At 53.8% G+C, this 17,357-nt stretch overlaps 1 protein-coding gene across 1 annotated transcript in view; it reads left to right on the top strand.

Moving 5' to 3' along the window:
* LOC147110132 (B-cell receptor CD22-like) overlaps positions 1-17,357 on the top strand; it is a 175,035-nt gene that overhangs the window by 150,247 nt on the left and 7,431 nt on the right. The window contains exons 13-16 of the mRNA XM_086004064.1: positions 744-831; positions 3,264-3,348; positions 4,555-4,721; positions 7,072-7,162. Of these exons, the coding sequence (XP_085860190.1) occupies positions 744-831; positions 3,264-3,348; positions 4,555-4,721; positions 7,072-7,162 (431 nt within the window). The remainder of the gene's footprint in view (positions 1-743; positions 832-3,263; positions 3,349-4,554; positions 4,722-7,071; positions 7,163-17,357) is intronic.

The following is a 17,357-nucleotide window of genomic DNA, read 5'->3' on the forward strand; positions in this document are numbered from 1 at the left end:
AATGGTCCAGTCCTAGTACCAGCTGTGACTCGGTGGGTAGAACCCTCACCTCCGAGTCAGAAGTTTGTGGGTTAAAGTCCCCACTCCAGAGACTGAGTGAGCGCGCACTGTTGAAGGGGCAGTACTGAGGGAGCGCCGCACTGTCGGAGGGGCAGTACTGAGGGAGCGCTGCACTGTCGGAGGGCCAGTACTGAGGGAGCGCTTCACTGTCAGAGGGGCAGAACTGAGGGAGCAACGCACTGTCGGAGGGGCAGTAATGAGGGAGCGCGCACTGTTGAAGGGGCAGTACTGAGGGAGCGCCGCACTGTCGGAGGGGCAGTACTGAGGGAGCGCTGCACTGTCGGAGGGCCAGTACTGAGGGAGTGCTTCACTGTCAGAGGGGCAGAACTGAGGGAGCAACGCACTGTCGGAGGGGCAGTAATGAGGGAGCGCGCACTGTTGAAGGGGCAGTACTGAGGGAGCGCCGCACTGTCGGAGGGGCAGTACTGAGGGAGCGCTGCACTGTCGGAGGGCCAGTACTGAGGGAGCGCCGCACTGTCGGAGGGGCAGTACTGAGGGAGCGCCGCACTGTCGGAGGGGCAGTACTGAGGGAGCGCTGCACTGTCGGAGGGGCAGTACTGAGGGAGTGCTGCACTGTCGGAGGGGCACTACTGAGGGAGCGCTGCACTGTCGGAGGGGCACTACTGTGGGAGTGGTCCAGTGGTCTTATACTCTTGATTTATAATTCACTTTGCTTCTTACAGACAGTCACATCAAACTGATAATCATTATTGTTGCTGTGCTATTGGCCATCGTACTTGTGGTGATTCTTGTCATCCTACTTATCCGCCAGTAAGTACATTCTTAACAGAATCTGTCACCGGTAAATGATGGAGGTTAGGCTAAACCTGTTTGAACCTTGTTTAGGCCACACTTGGAGCACTGTGCACAGTTCTGGTCTCCGTATACCTTGGTTAGACCACACTTGGAGCACTGTGCACAGTTCAGGTCTCCGTATACCTTGGTTAGACCACACTTGGAGCACTGTGCACAGTTCTGGTCTCCGTAGACCTTGGTTAGACCACACTTGGAGCACTGTGCACAGTTCTGGTCTCCGTATACCTTGGTTAGACCACACTTGGAGCACTGTGCACAGTTCAGGTCTCCGTATACCTTGGTTAGACCACACTTGGAGCACTGTGCACAGTTCTGGTCTCCGTATACCTTGGTTAGACCACACTTGGAGCACTGTGCACAGTTCTGGTCTCCATATACCTTGGTTAGACCACACTTGGGGCACTGTGCACAGTTCTGGTCTCCATATACCTTGGTTAGACCACACTTGGAGCACTGTGCACAGTTCTGGTCTCCATATACCTTGGTTAGACCACACTTGGAGCACTGTGCACAGTTCAGGTCTCCGTATACCTTGGTTAGACCACACTTGGAGCAATGTGCATAGTTCTGGTCTCCATATACCTTGGTTAGACCACACTTGGAGCACTGTGCACAGTTCTGGTCTCCGTATACCTTGGTTAGACCACACTTGGAGCACTGTGCACAGTTCTGGTCTCCGTATACCTTGGTTAGACCACACTTGGAGCACTGTGCTCAGTTCTGGTCTCCGTATACCTTGGTTAGACCACACTTGGAGCACTGTGCACAGTTCTGGTCTCCATATACCTCGGTTAGACCACACTTGGAGCACTGTACGCAGTTCTGGTCTCCGTATACCTTGGTTAGACCACACTTGGAGCACTGTGCATAGTTCTGGTCTCCATATAACTTGGTTAGACCACACTTGGAGCACTGTGCACAGTTCTGGTCTCCATATACCTTGGTTAGACCACACTTGGAGCACTGTGCACAGTTCTGGTCTCCGTATACCTTGGTTAGACCACACTTGGAGCACTGTGCACAGTTCTGGTCTCCATATAACTTGGTTAGACCACACTTGGAGCACTGTGCACAGTTCTGGTCTCCATATTATAAAAAGAATATAGAGGTACTGGAGAACGTGTAAGAAACTTTTAATGGAATGAAACCAGAACTGGAGGTTTACAAATATTTATAAATAGAGGTATTGAGTACAAAAGTATGGAAGTTATTGCTAAACATTTTGTAAATCACTGGTTAGGCTGTGTCCAATTCTGGGCCCCACAAACTTCAGGAAAGATGTCAAGGCCTTGGAGAGGGTGCGGAGGAGATTGACCAGAATGGTTCCAGGGATGAGGGACTTCAGTGATGTGGAGAGACTGGAGAAGCTGGGGTTGTTCTCCTTAGAGCAGAGAAGGTTAAGGGGAGATTGACCAGAATGGTTCCAGGGATGAGGGACTTCAGTGATGTGGAGAGACTGGAGAAGCTGGGGTTGTTCTCCTTAGAGCAGAGAAGGTTTAGGAGAGATTGACCAGAATGGTCCCAGGGATGAGGGATTTCAGTGATGTGGAGAGACTGGAGAAGCTGGGGTTGTTCTCCTTAGAGCAGAGAATGTTAAGGGGAGATTGACCAGAATGGTCCCGGGGATGAGGGACTTCAGTGATGTGGAGAGACTGGAGAAGCTGGGGTTGTTCTCCTTAGAGCAGTGAAGGTTAAGGGGAGATTGACCAGAATGGTCCCAGGGATGAGGGTCTTCAGTGATGTGGAGAGACTGGAGAAGCTGGGGTTGTTCTCCTTAGAGCAGTGAAGGTTAAGGGGAGATTGACCAGAATGGTCCCAGGGATGAGAGACTTCAGTGATGTGGAGAGACTGGAGAAGCTGGGGTTGTTCTTCTTAGAGCACTGAAGGTTAAGGGGAGATTTAATGGAGGCGTTCAAAATCATGAGGGGTTTTGATACAGTAAATAAGGAGAAACTGTTTCCAGTGGCAGGAGGGTCGGTAACCAGAGGACACAGATTGAAGATAATCGGTAAAAGAACCAGAGGGGAGATGAGGAGAATTGTTTTTACGCAGCGAGTTGTTGTGATCTGGAACGCGCTGCCTGAAAGGGCGGTGGGAGCAGATTCAATAGTAACTTTCAAAAGGGGAATTGGAGAAATACTTGAAGGGGAAAAATTCACAGGGCTGTGGGGAAAGAGCAGGGGGGAGTGGGACTAATTGGAGGGCTCGTTCAAAGAGCCGGCACAGGCTCGATGGGCCGAATGGCCTCTTTCTGCACGGTATCATTGGCTGATTCTACCCTGAATTCTTGCCGTTCCATGCCACCCTCTGATCCCGATGAAAATATCCGGATCCTAACGGCTAAAATTCTGCTGCAATATATTTACTTGTGTTGCTGTTGCTCTAAGGAGGAACGCCAAGACTGATTCTCTCAATCAACAGAATGCGACTGTCTCTAATACTGTCTACAGTGTGGTCATGAAGCGGAACAAGGTAATTAAAACTACAGGCTAAGATCATAAGACCATAAGAAATAGGAGCAGGCGTCGGCCATTCGGCCCCTCGAACCTGCTCCGCCATTCAATGAGATCATGGCTGATCTTCTACCTCATCTCCACTTTCCCGCCCGATCCCCATATCCCTACCTCAGTCTTGAATATACTTAGCAACTGAGCATCCATAGCCCTCTGGGGCAGAGAATTCCAAAGATTCACCACCCTTCCCTGCTCCTCTTGAAATAGTGGCCATGGGATCTTTTACGTCCACCTGAGAGGTCAGACGAGAGCCTGGGTTTAACGTCTCATCTGAAAGATGGCACCTCCGACAGTGCGGCGCTCCCTCAATACGGCCCCTCCGACAGTGCGGCGCTCCCTCAGTACTGCCCCTCCGACAGTGCGGCGCTCCCTCAGTACTGCCCCTCCGACAGTGCGGCGCTCCCTCAGTACTGCCCCTCCGACAGTGCAGCGCTCCCTCAGTACTGTCCCTCCAACAGTGCGGCGCTCCCTCAGTACTGCCCCTCCGACAGTGCGGCGCTCCCTCAGTACTGTCCCTCCAACAGTGCGGCGCTCCCTCAGTACTGCCCCTCGCACAGTGCGGCGCTTCCTCAGTACTGCCCCTCGCACAGTGCGGCGCTCCCTCAGTACTGCCCCTCCGACAGCGCAGGGCTTCCACAGTACTGCCCCTCCGACAGTGCAGCGCTCCCTCAGTACTGCCCCTCCGACAGTGCAGCACTCCCTCAGTATTGCCCACCGCCAGTGCAGCACTCCCTCACTACTGCCCCTCCGACAGTGCAGTGCTCCCTCAGTACTGCCCCTCCGACAGTGCGGCACTCCCTCAGTATTGCCCCTCCGACAGTGCGGCACTCCCTCAATACTGCCCCTCTGACAGTGCGGTGCTCCCTCAGTACTGCCCCTCTGACAGTGCGGCACTCCCTCAATACTGCCCCTCTGACAGTGCGGCGCTCCCTCAGCACTGCCCCTCCGACAGTGCGGCGCTCCCTCAGTACTGCCCCTCCGACACTGCGACGCTCCCTCAGTACTGCCCCTCCGACAGTGCGGTGCTCCCTCAGATTCTGTCTGATTTATAACCCCTGTGATGCGCCTTGAAGGGTTATACTGCATTCAAGGCGCTATATGAATGCAGGTAGTTGGGAAGGGAGCGAGAATATTCTCTTCACTATCCTGCGCTCTGCTTTTTCAGCCACGGGAGACGATGGTGTATGAAAATATGGTGATGACGGAGGCTATGGAGACCAACAGCCACCATAGGGGCGCTCGTCCGTTTGAAGAGAATGTTGAGTACGCCTCGATCAACTTCAATCAGAGCTCCAGAGAAAGAGGAAGGCACCAACAACAGGAACCAGCTCGGTAGGTAGAGAACATAAGACGTGGGAGCAGCAGTCGGCCGTTCGGCCCCTCGAGCCTGCTCCGCCATTCAACGAGATCATGGCTGATCTGATCGTGGGCTCACCTCCACTTCCCTGCCCGCTCCCCATAACCCTCGACTGCCCTTACCGTTCAAAAATCTGTCCATCTCCACCTTCAATATGTTCAACGGGCAGGATTTTCATTGGGCCGTGGGGGCGGGATTGGAGGCGTGCGGGGGGTTAAAATCCCAAAATCGGAGGGGGCACGAACCCATCCCGCCCCCAACCCGCCTCCATGCCAGTTTCAAAGGAGGCGGGTACCCGCCCCGCACTGGGACCCGCCTCCCCGAGGCAGGAAGGGGATTAGTGCCAATTAACTGCCGGTTAACAGGCAGTTTTTAGCCTAATCCCTATTTTTATTCCTGAAGTGTGGGATTCCCGACGGCTCCAAACCACGCCAAGTTTGCGAGGCGGCCCGTCGGGATGAAGGGCTTGGAGGGTTCGAGATGTCCGGTGTTCAGGTGAGTGATGGGTGCATGAGTGCAGAGGTAAGTGTGTTTGGTGTGTGTAAAGTGTTTAAAGAAGTTTTACTTACCTTTACAGCCTTCCTTCCTTCAGGTCTCGGGAGTCCCTCATCTCACCGGCACAGAAAGCAGAATGGCCGCGAGCTGTCAAAATCCGCAGCATTCAGCTTTCTGTTCTGGAGAGATCTCTAAATCATCCTGAGAGGAAGGAATTAACTTGGAGTACAGATTGTCAGTGATTGACAGCTTCACAGAGCTGTGAAATGCTGATGTTTCATCTGTCAAAAGGTCTTGACAGATGAAATATCAATCTGTGACGTCACCTGTTGCCGGGTGGCCCTTAATTGGCCTGCTGAGCCCGCTGGGCGGGTTTAACAAGGTCAATCAAGTCAAAATCGCGTGGGTTGGCCGCATCTCGATGTAGGCGGGACTACAACCCCGAAAGTTGTAGTCCCGCCTCCTACCCTCCTCCTCAATGAAAATTCAGCCCAATGACCCAGCCTGCACAGCTCCCTGGGCAGGGAATTCCAAAGGTTCACGACCCTCTGAGAGAAGAAATTGGTTCTCTGAAGTGTCTCAAAGAATCGTCCAGTTCGTAGCCAAGATCTCTGTCTTACTCTACATTCCCCAGTTCCACTTTTTTCATCCAATGTTCATTCTCGGGGATGTGGGCATCGCTGGCAAGGCCGGCATTTATTGCCCATCCCTAGTCAACCCTTGAGAACGTGGTGGTGAGCCGCCTTCTTGAACCGCTGCAGTCCGTGTGGTGAAGGTGCTCCCACAGCGCTGTTAGGGAGGGAGTTCCAGGATTTGGACCCAGCGACGATGAAGGAACGACCGATATATTTCCAAGTCGGGATGGTGTGCAGTTTTGGTCACCTTATCGGAGGAAGGATGTTCTTGCCATGGAGTGAGTGCAGTGAAGATTCACCAGACTGATACCTGGGATGGCAGGAATGACGTGTGAAGAGAGATTGGGTCGATTGGGCTTATATTCGCCAGAGTTTAAAAGAATGAGAGGGGACTTCATTGAAACTTATAATATTCTAACAGGACTGGACAGACTAGATGCAGGAAGGATGTTCCCGATGGCGGGGGAGTCCAGAATCAGGGGTCACAGTCTAAGGATAAGGGGTAAGCCATTTAGGACTGAGATGAGGAGGAATTTCTTCACCCAGAGAGTGGTGAACCTGTGGAATTCTCTACCACACAAGGTAGTTGAGGCCAATTTATGAAATATATTCAAGAAGGAGTTAGATATATTTCTTAAGGCTAAAGGGATCAAGGGGTATGGGAAGAACGCAGGGACAGGGTACTGAATTTGGATGATCAGCCATGATCGCATTGAATGGCGGAGCAGGCTCGAGGGGCCGAATGGCCTACTCCTGCTCCTATCTTCGATGTTTCTATGTGTGTGACTTAGAGGGAGAACTTGGAGGTGGTGGTGTTCCCATGCGCCTGCTGCCCTTGTCCTTCTAGGCGGAAGAGGTGGTGGGTTTGGGAGGTGCTGCCGAAGAAGCCTTGGCGAGTTGCTGCAGTGCATCTTGTCGATGGTACACACTGCAGCCACGGTGCGCCGGCGGTGGAGGGGGTGAATGTTTAAGGTGCTGGATGGGGTGCCAATCAAGCGAGGCTGCTTTGTCCTGGATGGTGTCGAGCTTCTTGGGTGTTGTTGGGAGCTGCACTCATCCGGGCAAGTAGAGAGTATTCCCTCACACTTCTGACTTGTGCCTTGTAGATGGTGGAAAGGCTGCTGAGCTTTATGGAATGTGGGTCACAACATTTGCTCTCATCTTTTACTGATACATTTCCTTTGGAATTTCCCAGGTCTGCAGGGAAGAAAAGTCCGAAAGTGAATCTTGCTGCGGATCCTGGCGTTATTTACAGCCAGGTACACAAAGTGCCACCTCCATCCAAGGTACGATGCCAAGCATGGGTTGAGATCCCGTTGAGAGTTGTTGGGTTCAAGCATCGGTCGTGACTCAGTGAGTCGCACTCTCGCCTCTGAGTCCGAAGGTCGTGGTTTCGAGCCCCCACTCCAGAGACTCGAGCACATAAAGCTATGCTGACACTCCCCACTGCCAGTACTGAGGGAGCGCCGCATGGTCGGAGGGGCAGTACTGAGGGAGCGCCGCATGGTCGGAGGGGCAGTACTGAGGGAGTGCCGCATGGTCGGAGGGGCAGTACTGAGGGAGCGCCGCACTGTCGGAGGGGCAGTACTGAGGGAGCGCCGCATGGTCGGAGGGGCAGTACTGAGGGAGCGCCGCACTGTCGTAGGGACAGTACTGAGGGAGCGCCGCACTGTCGGAGGGGCAGTACTGAGGGAGCGCCGCACTGTAGGAGGGGCAGTACTGAGGGAGCGCCGCACTGTCGGAGGGGCAGTACTGAGGGAGCGCCGCACTGTCGGAGGGGCAGTACTGAGGCAGCGCCGCACTGTCGGAGGGGCAGTACTGAGTGAGCGCCGCACTGTCGGAGGAGCAGTACTGCGTGAGCGCCGCACTGTCGGAGGATCAGTACTGAGGGAGCGCCGCACTGTCGGAGGGTCAGTACTGAGGGAGCGCCACACTGTCGGAGGGGAAGTACTGAGGGAGTGCCGCACTGTCGGAGGGGCAGTACTGAGCGAGCGCCGCACTGTCGGAGGGGCAGTACTGAGGGAGCGCCGCACTTTCGGAGGGGCAGTACTGAGGGAGCGCTGCACTGTCGGAGGGGCAGTACTGAGGGAGTGCTGCACTGTCGGAGGGGCAGTACTGAGGGAGCGCTGCACTGTCAGAGGGGCGGTACTGAGGGAGCGCCGCACTGTCGGAGCGGCAGTACTGAGGGAGTGCCGCACTGTCGGAGGGGCAGTACTGAGGGAGTGCCGCACTGTCAGAGGGGCGGTACTGAGGGAGCGCCGCACTGTCGGAGCGGCAGTACTGAGGGAGTGCCGCACTGTCGAAGGGTCATACAGGCACCCCCTCACACATCTAAGTGATCTTGTGGGTGTGTCCGCTTGGCAATGCTCGCCTAGATTACCCTTTGATCTGGCTTGCAGCTTCCTCCCATACGTCTCAGCTGCCTGTTTCCGTACCGGCCTTGCGGCATGCGAGTCCCAGTCTGAGTCGAACTCCGTCTCAGTTGGAAGAGCAAGGCTCGGCTCCTCTTGACGTTCCGTTGTGTGGAGGGCAGCAGAGAGAGAGCTATCCAAACTGCTCTCTGATATACCCCTCCAATACACAGACCGCTGTCTGTGGTTTTAATGGACACATGGCCTCAGAGAAATGGTTTCCAGGCGTCCTGCCAGGTTTGGATGGTGACATGAACCAGTCATTCATAAAAGAAAGACTTATGAAATAATACTGGGCGGCCTGCTGGTGGCGCTGTCCAGGGAGAGTATAAATACTCGGGCACGGGCCCAGCTTGCTCAGGACATTCTTTAACAGGAACTAGTGAAGGACACAACTAGACCTACATGTTGTAAAACAGTTGATTAAAGATTTGTTTAACACTTAGACCAGGTGCCGAGTAGTTTTCTCACGTCAGATGCTTTCGCTCATTTCGATCTCCCAGCTGATTAACTTAACGAGATCACCTTCTCCAGAAACAATGAGTCGCCAGCCTCGTTATTCATGACTTGGGAGTGGGCCCCTTGGGCCATTGTTCCCAAGGACAGTTCGTTTCTATACGAATGCAACTTGGTTTATGTGAGCCACCGTCAGCTTGAGTGGTTTTCCACAGCTTCCTTCCCAAACAGTCTGTTCAGTTTTTAATAAGGGTATATGTTCAGAATCTAAAAATCCATGGGCCTAGAAATTCAGTGTGCTGCGCCACCAGTTAGCACCCAAAGAGGGCACTCAGTGGCTTTAGCGCCACTGGCCACACCTCCCGTGATATTTAGCGGGGCGCCAATGGCGGCGTTAGCCTGTAGCGCTGCGCCGCCACCGATGACGTCATCGGTGTGCGCAGCGCCCCGCTCCCGCCCCGATCACCATATTTGGTCGCGCCCGCCTCTTTAACGCCGGTCGCAAATCGCGACCGGTTCACAGGGCCTACCTGTGGCGGTAGTGGCGCAAGTTAAGGTGGAGGTGCGGGGCGGCTGCTTTTTCGGCGGCCGCCTGCCAGCACCTCCGCCCCCGGCCTCCTACACCACCCCCCCCCCCCCGCGGCATTGCCAGCTGTTTCCCGAGAGCCCGGCACTTCTCCTTGGTGCCGGGCTCATTTGCCGGCACTCGCGAGCGGGGATCGCGCTGTTGCAGGCACCTCCCCCTTAACAGTGGGAGGAAGACCTGCAGTACCGCAGCGTGCCGTGCCGCAGCGTGTGGCGCTGTGGCCCTTAGCGCGCCGATATTCAGGGTGAGCGCCCCAAGTGGGGTGCGGGGAGCCTCGAGTAGCGGCCCGCTTCCGTTTGGGGTGCAGAAACTGAATATCGGGATGGCGCAAGTGGCTCCGCGCGCAGCGGTAATTCCGGCGCCCAACTGAATTTCTAGGCCATGGAGTCTGCGCCGACTGCTACACTACTTCACAGGAGCGTAAATCAGACAAAATTTGACAGCAAGCCACATCAGGAGATATTCGGACAGGCGACCAAAAGCTGGGTCAAAGAGGTCGCTTTTAAGGAGGGTCTTAAAGGAGGAGAGAGAGAGGCAGAGAGGTTTAGGGAGGGAATTCCAGAGCTCGGGGCCCAGGCGGCTGAAGGCACGGCCGCCAATGGTGGAGCGATGGAGATCGGGGGATGCGCGAGAGGCCGGAATTGGAGGAGCGCAGAGATAGCGAGTATTGTAGGGGCTGGAGGAGGTTACAGAGATAGGGAGCGTTGTAGGGGCTGGAGGAGGTTACAGAGATAACCAGCCCTGTTAGATCCGTGTGTTAATGGAGACACGGAATGCAGGAGTTGATTTAACAAGTGTTTACTGAACAAAGTCTGGAGGTGAACTAACAACACAAGATGCTACACAGGCTTATATACCCGAGTGGTCACTACTGGTACTACAGTATACAGGGGCTTCAAAAACATAGTTCCTCTTAAAGGTACATACACTACAAGCCCCAGGACAGTGACATCGTAGCACAGAGAATTCGACTCATCACAATTGTCACTAAGCGAAAGGAAAAATATCTGTCATATTGGGCAGAAAGAACAAAAACCCAAAACAAACTCAATTGCTACTTGGCCCTAAACAGACAATACAACATGGCTGAATACCTGACCACGGTAAAAGATAGCAAATTGAGAAAAACCTTGACTATGTGCAGACTTAGTGAGCACAGCCTGGCTATCGAAAAAGGCAGACACAGACAGACCCGGCTGCCAAGAGAGGGCAGGATATGCTGTCACTGCAGTCAGGGAGTGGTGGAGACAGAGATGCACTTCCTCACAGCTTGTGGAAAATACCAGGGCATCAGGGAGAATTTCTACCCAAAATTCACGAAAATATGCCCTGAATTCAGAAATTTGAATGACGACCAAAAACTCCCATACCTACTAGGGGAACAGAGAAACTGTGTAACCTTAGCGGCACACTATGTTACAGCTTGCCATAAACAGAGGGACAACCATTAAATCTAAGAAAAGAGTATATACAAATTATATGAATGTATATTTATACACTCAGGGATATATCTGTTTATACACTGTATGGATAGATCTGCGTTTATGTGTTCAACCATAAATGTTTTTCGATGCTTTGGCAACATAAGATGTACCTTGTCATCATGCCAATAAAGCGATTTGAATTGAATTGAATTGAATTGATAGGGAGGGTTGTAGGGGGCTGGCGGAGGTTACAGAGATAGGGAGATTTGTAGGGGGCTGGAGTAGGTTACAGACATAGGGAGGGTTGTAGGGACTGTAGGTGGTTACAGAGATAGGGAGGGTTGTAGGGGCTGGAGGAGGTTACAGAGATAGGGAGGGTTGTAGGGGCTGGAGGAGGTTACAGAGATAGGGAGGGTTGTAGGGGCTGGAGGAGGTAGGGAGGGTTGTAGGGGCTGGAGGAGGTTACAGAGATAGGGAGGGTTGTAGGGGCTGGAGGAGGTTACAGAGGTAGGGAGTGTTGTAGGGGGCTGGAGGAGATTACAGAGATAGGGAGGGTTGTAGGGGCTGGAGGAGGTTACAGAGGTAGGGAGGGTTGTAGAGGCTGGAGGAGGTTAGAGAGATAGGGAGGATTGTAGGGGCTGGAGGAGGTTACAGAGATAGGGAGGTTTGTAGGGGACTGGAGGAGGTTACAGAGATAGGGAGGGTTGTAGAGGCTGGAGGAGGTTACAGAGATAGGGAGGGTTGTAGGGGGCTGGAGGAGGTTACAGAGATAGGGATGGTTGTAGGGGCTGGAGGAGGTTACAGAGATAGGGAGGGTTGTAGGGGCTGGAGGAGGTAGGGAGGGTTGTAGGGGCTGGAGGAGGTTACAGAGATAGGGAGGGTTGTCGGGGGCTGGAGGAGGTTACAGAGATAGGGAGGGTTGTAGGGGGCTGGAGGAGGTTACAGAGATAGGGAGGGTTGTAGGGGCTGGAGGAGGTTACAGAGATAGGGAGGGTTGTAGGGGCTGGAGGAGGTTACAGAGATAGGGAGGGTTGTAGGGGCTGGAGGAGGTAGGGAGGGTTGTAGGGGCTGGAGGAGGTTACAGAGATAGGGAGGGTTGTCGGGGGCTGGAGGAGGTTACAGAGATAGGGAAGGTTGTAGGGGGCTGGATGAGGTTACAGAGATAGGGAGGGTTGTAGGGGCTGGAGGAGGTTACAGAGATAGGGAGGGTTGTAGGGGCTGGAGGAGGTTACAGAGATAGGGAGGGTTGTAGGGGCTGGAGGAGGTTACAGAGATAGGGAGGGTTGTAGGGGGCTGGAGGAGGTTACAGAGATAGGGAGGGTTGTAGGAGGCTGGAGGAGGTTACAGAGATAGGGAGGGTTGTAGAGGCTGGAGGAGGTTACAGAGATAGGGAGGGTTGTAGGGGGCTGGAGGAGGTTACAGAGATAGGGAGGGTTGTAGGGGCTGGAGGAGGTTACAGAGATAGGGAGGGTTGTAGGGGCTGGAGGAGGTAGGGAGGGTTGTAGGGGCTGGAGGAGGTTACAGAGATAGGGAGTGTTGTAGGGGGCTGGAGGAGATTACAGATATAGGGAGGGTTGTAGGGGCTGGAGGAGGTTACAGAGGTAGGGAGTGTTGTAGAGGCTGGAGGAGGTTAGAGAGATAGGGAGGATTGTAGGGGCTGGAGGAGGTTACAGAGATAGGGAGGTTTGTAGGGGACTGGAGGAGGTTACAGAGATAGGGAGGGTTGTAGAGGCTGGAGGAGGTTACAGAGATAGGGAGGGTTGTAGGGGGCTGGAGGAGGTTACAGAGATAGGGAGGGTTGTAGGGGCTGGAGGAGGTTACAGAGATAGGGAGGGTTGTAGGGGCTGGAGGAGGTAGGGAGGGTTGTAGGGGCTGGAGGAGGTTACAGAGATAGGGAGGGTTGTCGGGGGCTGGAGGAGGTTACAGAGATAGGGAGGGTTGTAGGGGGCTGGAGGAGGTTACAGAGATAGGGAGGGTTGTAGGGGCTGGAGGAGGTTACAGACATAGGGAGGGTTGTAGGGGCTGGAGGAGGTTACAGAGATAGGGAGGGTTGTAGGGGGCTGGAGGAGGTTACAGAGATAGGGAGGGTTGTAGGGGGCTGGAGGAGGTTACAGAGATAGGGAGGGTTGTAGGGGCTGGAGGAGGTTACAGAGATAGGGAGGTGTTAAGTCTGTGTGTTCTAGTTGTAATTACTAACACAGACTACAAGATTAAAGTTCAACAGGTCTTTACTGGTTGGAGGTCAGGACTATACTAAATACAATATTACTACACAGTGCTTATATACCGGTGGTCACCACCGGTATTACGTATAGAGCAGCCAGAGAAAGTAGCACATCTCTTAAGGTGGAAGAGGCTTAAGTTCTCTTAAGGTGAAACAGGTTACATACACCACAATCCTCCCTTTTTAGCTTAACAGTCATATCCCCATTTAACATAACATAATAACATATATAACTTCAGGTATAAACAGTTCAAAGGTTCAGTCTCTCAGGAGGCCTTCTGTTTCGGTTTGGATAACGCCTTTCAGTGGTCTCTGATTCTTGTTGCTGAGGTGACTCTTCTTGTTGGTTTCCTATGTATTGGACGTCATCATCAGGTACATTCCCTGCCGAGGTAGATGCTTCAGGTTCATTAACGTCTTCCACAGTTGTCTCTGTCGCAACCATGGGTTCGACCCTTGCTCTCAATTCTACCAGTTGATCCGCATGACGCCTTATCACATTGTTACCAATATCTACTGTGTACATCAGAGGTCCTTGTCTGGCCCGAATTGTTCCTGACTGCCATTTTTCGTTTCCATAGCCCCTTGCCAACACTGGTTGTCCTACGTCGAAACTTCGAGTGGTCTTGTTATTAATATGCCGGAACTGTTTGTTTTCCACTTCCCTCCGCACATTTGGTTTTAACAAGTCCAACCTGGACCGCAACCTCCTGTTATAAAACATCATGGCAGGACTTTGGTTAGTCACTGCATGAGCGGCGTTTCGATATGCCATTAGGAAATTGTCCACCTTGTGCTGTAGCGGAATCTGATCATCGTTCATGGCCTTTATTGCCTTTTTGAATGTTTGGACAAATCTCTCGGCCAACCCGTTTGTCGCCGGATGATATGGGGCAGAGGTATAATGTTTCACCCCATTCTTCTTTAAGAATTTTTGGAACAGGTTACATACACCACAGGAGGGTTGTAGAGGCTGGAGGAGGTTACAGAGATAGGGAGGGTTGTAGAGGCTGGAGGAGGTTACAGAGATAGGGAGGGTTGTAGGGGCTGGAGGAGGTTACAGAGATAGGGAGGGTTGTAGGGGCTGGAGGAGGTTACAGAGATAGGGAGGGTTGTAGGGGGCTGGAGGAGGGTACAGAGATAGGGAGGGTTGTAGGGGGCTGGAGGAGGTTACAGAGATAGGGAGGGTTGTAGAGGCTGGAGGAGGTTACAGAGATAGGGAGGGTTGTAGGGGCTGGAGGAGGTTACAGAGATAGGGAGGGTTGTAGGGGCTGGAGGAGGTTACAGAGATAGGGAGGGTTGTAGAGGCTGGAGGAGGTTACAGAGATAGGGAGGGTTGTAGAGGCTGGAGGAGGTTACAGAGATAGGGAGGGTTGTAGGGGCTGGTGGAGGTTACAGAGATAGGGAGGGGTGTAGTGGCTGGAGGAGGTTACAGAGATAGGGAGGGTTGTAGGGGGCTGGAGGAGGTTACAGAGATAGGGAGGGTTGTAGTGGCTGGAGGAGGTTACAGAGATAGGGAGGGTTGTAGGGGGCTGGAGGAGGTTACAGAGATAGGGAGGGTTGTAGGGGCTGGAGGAGGTTACAGAGATAGGGAGGGTTGTAGGGGGCTGGAGGAGGGTACAGAGATAGGGAGGGTTGTAGGGGGCTGGAGGAGGTTACAGAGATAGGGAGGGTTGTAGAGGCTGGAGGAGGTTACAGAGATAGGGAGGGTTGTAGGGGGACTGGAGGAGGTCACAGAGATAGGGAGGGGGCGATAGGGGGATTTGGACACAAGGATGAGAATTTTCAAATCGAGGTGTTGCCGGACTGGGAGCCGGTGTAGGTCAGCCAGCGACAGGGGGGCTGATGGGTGAACGGGACTGGGAGTGAGTTAGGACACGGGGGCAGCGGAGGTTGGGTTGAGCTGATGTTTTTCTTGTTAATTTGAAGGGAGAGTCCATCAACAAAAAAAGACGGAGATTCCTTAGAGGCAGTAAATATTTATGTGGGTTAGGAAGTGAAGGAATTGACGGTTAATCTTGCTTCACACCAGCGTGATTGCAGCTGGCTTCGAATCCCGGCTCTGTTTGGCAATATTACAGTTATATTTCCTCAGCTCTTGACAAGGTGGCTGGGTCAGAGAGCATTCAATGCAGCTGGACGAATGATTGTAGATCGTACGGGAGTGAATCGGAAGTCTACAGTTCCGTTAAATATTTGAAAAGGAACAAGGTGCGCAGGGCTGTGGGGAAAGAGCAGGGGGGAGTGGGGCTAATCGGAGAGCTCGTTCAAAGAGCCAGCGCAGGCAGGATGGGCCGAATGGCCTCCTTCAGTGGGCCCTGGGTGTCCTTGTACACGAATCACTGAAAGTTAACATGCAGGTACAGCAAGCAATTAGGAAAGCAAATGGTATGTTGGCCTTTATTACAAGAGGATTTGAGTATAAGAGTAAAGACGTCTTACTGCAATTATATAGGGTCCTGGTGGGACCACACCTGGAGTACTGTGTACAGTTTTGGCCTCCTTACCTGAGGAAGGATATACTTGCCATAGAGGGAGTGCAACGAAGGTTCACCAGACTGATTCCTGGGATGGGGGGATTGTCCTATGAGGAGAGATTGAGTAGACTGGGCCTATATTCTCAGGAGTTTAGAAGAGTGAGAGGTGATCTCATTGTAACATATACAATTGTTACAGGGCTTGACAGGGTAGATGCAGAGAGGCTGTTTCCCCTGGCTGGGGAGTCTAGAACCAGGGGTCACAGTCTCAGGATAAGGGCTCATCCATTGAGGACTGAGATGAGGAGGAATTTCTTCACTCGGAGGGCGGTGAATCTTTGGAATTCTCTACCCCAGAGGGCTGTGGAGGCTCAGTCGTCGAGTATATTCAAACTGAGATCGATAGATTCTTGGATATTAAGAGAATCAAGGTATATGGAGATAGTGCGGGAAAGTGGAGATGAGGTAGAAGATCAGCCATGATCTCATTGAATGGCGGAGCAGGCTCGAAGGGCCGAATGGCTGACTCCTGCTCCTATTTCTTATGTTCTTATGTCCTGTGCTGTTCCATTCCATGATTCTACAGCATAAGCCATGGTCCTGCCTCAGTCTTGAATGTGCATTTCGCCACAGGCCTGTTATCTCATGAAGAAACATATGGCAATGGTTGGATGTTGGATCCATTCATTCGCCATTGCATCCAAACGTTCCTTCCCACATTGAGTTATTGTGGACGTGATAAGTAGCTGGACAAAGGATGAGAAAGGAGGGCGTACTGAGGGAGTGCCGCACTGTCGGAGGGGCAGTACTGAGGGAGTGCCGCACTGTCGGAGGGGCAGTACTGAGGGAGTGCCGCACTGTCGGAGGGGCAGTATTGAGGGAGCGTCGCACTGTCAGAGGGGCAGTACTGAGGGAGCGCCGCACTGTCAGAGGGGCAGTACTGAGGGAGCGCCACACTGTCGGAGGGGCAGTATTGAGGGAGTGCCGCACTGTCGGAGGGGCAGTACTGAGGGAGTGCCGCACTGTCGGAGGGGCAGTACTGAGGGAGTGCCGCACTGTCGGAGGGGCAGTACTGAGGGAGTGCCGCACTGTCGGAGGGGCAGTATTGAGGGAGCGCCGCACTGTCGGAGGGTCAGTACTGAGGGAGTGCCGCACTGTCGGAGGGGCAGTACTGAGGGAGTGCCGCACTGTCGGAGGGGCAGTATTGAGGGAGCGCCGCACTGTCGGAGGGTCAGTACTGAGGGAGCGCCGCACTGTCAGAGGGGCAGTACTGAGGGAGTGCCGCACTGTCGGAGGGGCAGTACTGAGGGAGTGCCGCACTGTCGGAGGGGCAGTATTGAGGGAGCGTCGCACTGTCAGAGGGGCAGTACTGAGGGAGCGCCGCACTGTCAGAGGGGCAGTACTGAGGGAGCGCCGCACTGTCGGAGGGGCAGTACTGAGGGAGCGCCGCACTGTCGGAGGGGCAGTACTGAGGGAGCGCCGCACTTTCGGAGGGGCAGTACTGAGGGAGTGCCACACTGTCGGAGGGGCAGTACTGAGGGAGCGCCGCACTGTCGGCGGGGCGGTGCTGAGGGAGCGTCGCACTGTCGGAGGGACAGTACTGAGGGAGCGCCGCACTGTCGGAGGGACAGCACTGAGGGAGCGCCGCACTGTCGGAGGGGCAGTACTGAGGGAGCGCCGCACTGTCGGAGGGGCGGTACTGAGGGAGCGCCGCACTGTCGGAGGGGCAGTACTGAGGGAGCGCCGCACTGTCGGTGGGGCGGTACTGAGGGAGCGCCGCACTGTCGGAGGGGCGGTACTGAGGGAGCGCCGCACTGTTGGAGTGGCGTGTTGGCCTGGATTAGGGGCCTCAAGTCTCTGGAATGGGGGCTCGAACCTATGATCTTCTTAGCAGAGAGAGAGA

Source organism: Somniosus microcephalus, chromosome 12, assembly GCF_052327205.1.
Source record: "Somniosus microcephalus isolate GS21.2 chromosome 12, FLI_Smic_1.0, whole genome shotgun sequence".
In the NCBI taxonomy this organism is placed as follows: domain Eukaryota; kingdom Metazoa; phylum Chordata; class Chondrichthyes; order Squaliformes; family Somniosidae; genus Somniosus; species Somniosus microcephalus.